The 7,541-nt window shown below is 42.5% G+C and overlaps 1 protein-coding gene across 1 annotated transcript in view; it reads right to left on the bottom strand.

The window, feature by feature from the left end:
• Positions 1–237: 237 nt before the first annotated feature.
• The window catches only part of LOC138261112 (high choriolytic enzyme 1-like), a 39,429-nt gene continuing 32,125 nt past the window's right edge, over positions 238–7,541 (bottom strand). The window contains exons 9-12 of the mRNA XM_069209769.1: positions 4,328–4,654; positions 2,104–2,213; positions 1,394–1,619; positions 238–506 (exon numbers count right to left, since the gene is read on the bottom strand). Coding sequence (XP_069065870.1) covers positions 502–506; positions 1,394–1,619; positions 2,104–2,213; positions 4,328–4,654 — 668 coding nt within the window. The 3' untranslated portion in view covers positions 238–501. The remainder of the gene's footprint in view (positions 507–1,393; positions 1,620–2,103; positions 2,214–4,327; positions 4,655–7,541) is intronic.

Here is a 7,541-nt window from a genome sequence, read left to right as displayed (position 1 = left end):
ATTGCCTTAATGCAAGGCTGGATACAAATAATATGAGAAATAAAATATGGATTCTAAACTGCTAAACATTTTTGATTGCTAGAATTTTTTATAATGAAAATTGTCTCAATTTGTAATTACTGTTTGGGTTTTTTCACACTGCTCTATCACTTTGGGTCTGCGTTTGTGATATATATCTCTCCATATAAAGGCACGCACAGTCCGTGATTTCCCAAAAACAAAAATATTTTCACAAGAAATTTGCAGAAAAGTGATATTTTATTAAACTATGTATATTATGAAAAAAACACTAAATAAAACATTAAATAACACACACTCCATTCAGTTTTTTATACAATCTACATTAAGCGAAGCAAAAACGTTGGAATTAACGCAGCAGATGCTATAAATCCATAAAATGGACAATTCTTCTCTTCTTTGGAAACATGTGTACCAAAGGCTGGGTCTGGCCAAATTCTCCATTGTTGCAGAGCGCTCTTTTGTGCAGTGCGCTTGTCATGGTTATTCTAGAACAGAAAATAAAAATGAGTTAGTGTTATAAAGTCTTTCTTTCTACCTCCTGCAGCAGGAATCAGAAATACGCATAGCACCTGGAAGAATCTAATGCAAAGATCTCAGCTGCTCCATGACGCCCCTTGTCCGGTATAGAAATGTGAGCAAGCCCAGGTTCTTCTTTACATTCTGGTACTGGTACTTTTGCTTTTCCCAGAACGTGGAGGACATACAGGCACACACTCCCACAACACAGAATGGCAGGAGCCCTGGAAGGCAGAGTGAAGGGCCCTGGGGGTTCCCACCATCCATAATATCCACTCCCCTCCTCCCACAAGCAGGCCAGATGAGGGCTACACAAAGAGCTTGGCCAAGCGGAAGGTCCTGAAGTTCTATCAGGCCCTGCGGTGCAGACGCTTCGTGGATCTATGTTTCACCTCAGCAGGTCCAGAAAGCAAAAACTATGACTACGGTTGCTACACAGAATTGACACTGAACAACTTGAAACATCTGGCACAGCAACTACCATCACCAACCACTTTCAGAGTTTGGAGGGAAATGAAAATCCTCTATTTTTTGGAGGAAAGTAATGCAGAGTAGAATCCAATGGCAATTCAGACAGATGAGGGCCAATGCTTTTGACAGTCATCATGGTGTTCACCCTCCATTGTACAGAACACATTCTGGTACTAACATTAATCCTGTGCCAACCACTGCAACTACAGTGAAATGCAACATGCGTGAACACTGTACAGCACATACTGCGACCCGAGCTGCCTGTTGGTGTTTGGATGAGTTCAGAGACAATGTCCACCAGCCAATCAAAACAAGAGACCAAAGGTGGTCTTGAGTATTACGTTTTGTTAAAAAAGTCTGAACCTAGCAAGGGCTGTGGTCTTACCTGCAGTGTAACATAGTTTAAACCCCCTCATCTGCACAGTGCTGTCGCTGGAGAAGATTATTTGCACAGAGCTTCTGAAAGACACCCAAGTGTTGGGTGCAACAGTTCTGCAGTATTTGCGTTTCGGAATGTATACTGGAATTTCAGATAGGTCATCAAACTTCATGAAGTCGAACATACAATTCGTGCCATTTTCCAACTCAAAATCTACAAATGTTATGTTCACCTGTGAGAAAGGGAAAGGCACCGTTAAATACCACAAAGCAGATGATTATTGCATTCCAGCAAAGCAGCCCTTTTAGTACCACCCACCAGCAGGAGGCAGTGTGGGGCACAGTACTTATGTAAATAAAAGCAGATCTTTCATTCCCACCATTCATGTGTGGCCATTACATGGTGTGCCTGTGTGGAAGATGAACGTAATCTATTCTCGATTACTGTTATTTTCTTACCTTGTTAACCCTTGCCTTCCTTTTACAAAAATCGCCATTTCGTGAATTTTTGGGCAAATCACAAAATCCTGGAGAGTTTGACTAAACCATGACAAGTCACAGAGGACACGTGACTTGAATAACAAACATATATTATGAAACATCCTGCGATGACCGGTCTGAGCCCCACCAACAGAATTGATAGCCACCCTGGTATTGATGTTAATAGGAGGATGTGCCTTTGGATGCATTGAAGAGTCAAGTGTGAACCTCTCTTACCAGTTTAGTGGCTCTGATGATCCAGGTGCACTGTGTAGATCTTGGGTACTGCTCAGGATAGTATGGGGTGGTTATTTCTCCAGACTTAGCCGTCAGTGTGCCACCACAAGCTGCAAGAGCATTTACAATTTTACTCATCATTGACACATACAGAAGGTAACCTTCATGGGTTCTCCTATGACAAAGCAGGCAACCTCACAGGTATGCTTTAACATCATGCACAAGCCATCGTTTCTTGCAGAGTTGAGGGAACAGACCACTTCTGAAGCCCTGTATGTCTGTTAGATGTTTTTATTCAGCACCTTGGCTTCTATGTCACTATAACAAACATATAGGAAAGTACAGATTTACTACTGTTAACTTTGCCTAACTTGAAGATATAATGGTAGTCTAAACTGTAGATTCCATATTTTTGCAGAGCTATATTTTTGTACCATTTTTTTTATCAACCGTCCCTCCCACTCCCAACTTATCTTGGTCTATTGCCCTAGAACTGGCTGACATTGTGCACAGGTGACTATTTTGGCAAATGCCTGTTTTCCCAAAAACGGGTCTGCTCTACGGCAATGTTTTAATATGATTTTAATGGATACATTGCCTATGGATCATTCATCCACATTCATCATTTGCACTAAATGGAAGAAAGCCACTGTATGCTGCTCCCCCCACCCCTCCACCCCCACCAGAAACCACATAAAGGGAATGGAAACACCTTGGTCAATCAAGTTAATATTCAAAGGAAACTGTGGCTCTAATGATGCACAACACCTTCTGGCTGAGGGATCACCCCTTCCTATATTGGAACCAGGTTTCCCTCTTCCAGTGGCAGCTCTTGTTTCTGAATACCTGCTACTTTACGCTTTCTGAGCCTGACTTACCACACATTCACAAACACCAAGTCTTCGTTGGCTGCATGGAATATCTGTTTATGTGGAGATTATAGACTCAACCGCACCCCAATAAAGGAATGTTATCAGCATCCTCTACTCTGTTCAGTGTTTGCATTCCTTTATATTTCCTTGCACCCAGAGTCTATTGCTCCCATCCCAAAGCTAGATCTGGCCACCGAGCTTGAGCTAATGTGAGCTGATATGTTGTCTTCTCCAGGAAGAAGCAGCTCCAGAACGATGCAATGATATGGAGGTACCTAACACACTGGAATATGCTCCGATTGCAGCGAGAGCACATTAGCAGCACACTGGATGCTCTTATTACAATGATGGCACACAGGGAGCTGTTCTTATTATAGTGACAGCACACTAAAACATGCTTCTACTGCAGTGACAGCACAAATCATCTCCTATTACAATGATATCACACTGGACACTGCTCTTATTGCTGTGACAGCACCCTGGAAGATGCAGCAACCGCAGCAACAGCATAATGGTAGCTCTTTTTGCAGTGACTGCACACTGAGAACTTGCATGTGAAATATCTATCTGTAGCAGAAAAGGATGGTAGTACTTATAAGACAGTGTTTAATATTCATTCAGGGCTGCTTCCTGGATTTGGTGATCCCTCCTTCATGCAATCCTGAAAGCAGCCCTGTATCCCTAGGCTGCTGCAGGGTGTGGTTATCCCTTGTGCACACTCTGTCTGTCCAGCATATGACTGTGGAAGCACACTGCTAGTGTTTGTCACTATGGACCCTGCAAGAGGCCATTAATGATATTTTTATGGTAAAGTATACATAAAAAAAGATGGGAAAAGTGCACAAACAGATGCAACACACAGAACCATTCTAACACTTCACTGAAAAAATACTGATGTGATGGAAAGAGACCAAATTCAGAAAAAGACACATAAACATGTTTCATGGCTATTGAGTCAGCTTTGCAGACGAAACCAACTTCCTAACTTTTTAGTTGTGTGGTCCAAGTAGTAAAGTTGTATAATATATTGAAGATTCAGAATCCTGTGGTTCCCCTTTTAAATTTGTAACAATGTCAACTCAGTAGTAAAACTGTGAAATAAAGCAAAGGTTATTGCAACTTTAAGCCCAAGGGCCCGATTCTCAAAGAGCCTCTACACTCATGGCGAAGGCGCCGCAGTCATCGCGAGGGGGGCCGCATTCGTGGCAGGGCCTTTGCACTGCAGTTTCTCATTATGGAGGCCCCACTGCAAGGGCAATCCCCCCACCATGAATGCAGTGCCTCCAACACGAATACAGAGGCCCTTTGTGATTGGGTCTCACGTGTTTTCAGGTTGTGGTTGTAAAACCTACCTCGATCATTGGAAACAGTGGTAGTTCCCAGAGTAGTTGGAGTTGTTGTTGCCTTTGTGGTTGTAGTTTCAGTTCTTTTGGTCGTTGTCGTTGGAGTGCTGGTAATTATCTTCATCAACGCAGTGGGAGCCTTTACAGTGGTGGAGGTCGCTGAAGTGGTGGTGGTGGTTGTTGCTGCTGTGGTGGTGGTTGTGGTCTTCATCGTCGTACGTGGAGTGCCGGTGGTCGTAGGTGTTGTGGTGGTTGGAGTGGTAGTGGTGGTGGTTTTTGCTGAAGTGATGTACTGAGAGGATACTAGGTTTGATTTTGAATTTTCCAGATAACGATCTGTTGGAAAGGAGATAAATATAAAGACATAGATATATATGTATCTTTATATTTAATAGCCAATCTGCTTATCTTATGCTCTCACATGTAAATCACTCATTTGTGCATGGAAATCTATTCACAGTCTTAGAACAGCAGCAGTATCGACATACCTTTGTTCATAGACTACTTCTGCCTCCCAGCTCCTTCTTATAAGCAGAGGGGATGCTGGAGTGCCATGCTGATACCTGGGCACAAGTGTTGAAGGCGAGCGCCCATGGGCAAGTAGGTGCCTGATGTTTTGGAAAAGACAGTGGCTGCTATGTGCGGTTCCTCCTTTCTGTGTGGTAGGTGCACACATTATACTGGCAGCAATAAGTTTAGCCATCACTTACTTGCTCCTCCAAAGCTGTGCCACCCTACACCTGCTGAACAAGCACTGGTATTCCCAACCCATAAACATTCAACTGCTGTCTTGCTTCCATCTACATCCCAGGTTCCCATGCCAGCAGAACAAAGGTGCTTCCAACCCAAAAGGACACAGGGGCATTGAGCCATTTGCTACATCAACATAGAAGAACATCATCATTGTCAGAAATGACCAAAGCCACTCACTTTTACCTTCAATGGTGTATTCTCCCACCATCAGCAGACATTTATGAATGCATGCTCCAATTCCAAGCCTGCTTGTATCAGGGGCCCCAATGCTTCATTCACCTCCCTCAGCCAACCTTTTTTTCATGCCTTGTCAGCTTTTTAACGGTCTGTGATTCACTTCATTGACTTACTATCTATTGGGTGCACTGATACTTAACAAAGACTTTCTGGTGCTCAGAAAAAAAACAATGATCCTTTGAAACAAAAAAAAGTAAAACTAAGACAAGATCACAGTAGTGGATCAAAGACAACATAAACATGATTTTCAGTGCAATAATCGTGAATTTCTAACCCCTGCATTTGAAATGGCGTTATTCCAGAGTGGACGCATGAGATACTTGGGGTGCCTACCCTTGTGGGGCTTATCAGTTCTTGACACATGGTACATGGAAATATTTGGATACCACAAACTCAAATAAGAGCATGATTCTTCAGCAACAGGCTGGTCTCTGATCTCTCGTGTTGTAAAATATACTGCTGGCCCTACAGAGAAATTTAGGCGCAGATTTACTTAAACTTTGCACCAGTGCATTGTTATCCAAAGTGACACAAACTGGAATAAAGTGTTGTTTTTGGATTTACTATCCAGCTCAAAGTTCGCTTTGTGTTGAAAAGCATTCCTAAAGTAACACAAAGCAGTAATTTGCATTACTTTGTCCTACTTTGCATCAAGAGGGCATTGCATGGGTGGTACATAGCTGCTCCCATCCACTCAACCATGGGTTTTACACAATCTCTATTTGCTAACATTAGTAGATGTGGATGTGCACCAGAAAATTACAGCTCCTCAATAAAGCCATACCTTTAGAAGGTTATCTAAATGTTTCCAAACCTTTCAAACTTTGGATGTGTGCGTCATTGTAAACAAGCACACATAAAAACTGAGAAACAATGTAATATTTAGGCATCGTATTTTCTTACTGGAAAAGTATCCTTCCACTACAAAACCTTTGCTAAACATCACACTTGCAGTTTGGTGCAAGGAATTGTGGGTGGCACAAGACAGCCTTAAGTGCACCAGCTATGAGGAAGAGAGCAACAACCTCATATTTTAATAGATAAGGCTCTGCCCTCTGTCTTCTTTTCACGCAACAGTTGCTGTGCTGACTTGCTGCATGACCTCCTAGTACATTTGCTTACTGAAGTGAACATGTTACACCACGGTTAGCCAATGAAAGCTTCCACAGGCTCACAAACATGATCAAATTATTGGAATACACAAAGAGTTCTCACAGAGTACTCCACTCTCTGAAGGATTGCCATGACATAGGTCAGAGGTTCAGAATACTAACTATTGCAGTAGTTTAATTAAGATATAAGACAGGCCACATTAGAACATATGTGTTGACTTGGTGCAGGGAGGGTGTGTGATGGTCGAACATGGTTCTGGAATTGGCAACAATGAGGTGTACACTTGCCAAATATTGAGATCTCGGTTTTACCACTGTTGAGACAGAAGAGGCTTTTTTCGCACAATAGCAGGAGTGATCCAAGTCATCTGATGCAAGCCTGAATTCATAAGTTCCTTTCCAGACAAAGATGGATTTGTGCATCCTCAGCATACATCTGCAGATTGTGGTGGATGCTTAATTCACCTAAGGGACTGATTCAGTTAAACAGAATTGTTGCATCCATTTCAGGATGGTCCCTCAGATCACTATCCCTAGATTTAGCCTTGGAATGGAGTAGTCTACAGTGTGATAAGCCATCAAGAGATCCCCAAGGAGCTGGTCTTACTGGTTCCAGGTACCCATCGTCTAGTACAGGATCTCTAGAATTATTGTAACTGCAGTTTCGGGTCCCCTCATAGAAATGAAGGCTGACTGGTGGTCTTGAAGTATATTATTTCCTAACACAGGGGCTTTCAGTTGCCTTATCATTTAACTCTCAAATACTTAGTTGGAGTGATGGAAGTTTGAGACCAGTTTAGACTTGGCTAATATCACCGGGTCAGCTGTGGGCTCCTTCAAGCCTCACATAATGAATGCTCGTTTCATGCAGATGGGGACTGGTCCTTTAAGATTCATGTTATTGGAAAATACATTTAGGAGCAGGTCTTTGTGGGATGCTGGTAAGTAAAGTCCAACTGCCGTGTTAGAGAGTTTGGTTCTTCTGTTTAATTTTCTGCAGTCTTTCTTTTATCTCTATTGAAAGGGTGCAGAGATGTAGGCTTGATGGCTGGAGTCAAGGTGTGGGGAAAGGCAAGTTCACAAATTGACTGTATAATGCCAGATAGCAACTATTTTTATTT

Source organism: Pleurodeles waltl, chromosome 10 (assembly GCF_031143425.1).
Source record: "Pleurodeles waltl isolate 20211129_DDA chromosome 10, aPleWal1.hap1.20221129, whole genome shotgun sequence".
In the NCBI taxonomy this organism is placed as follows: Eukaryota; Metazoa; Chordata; class Amphibia; order Caudata; family Salamandridae; genus Pleurodeles; species Pleurodeles waltl.
This window is presented reverse-complemented; position numbering and strand designations above follow the sequence as displayed.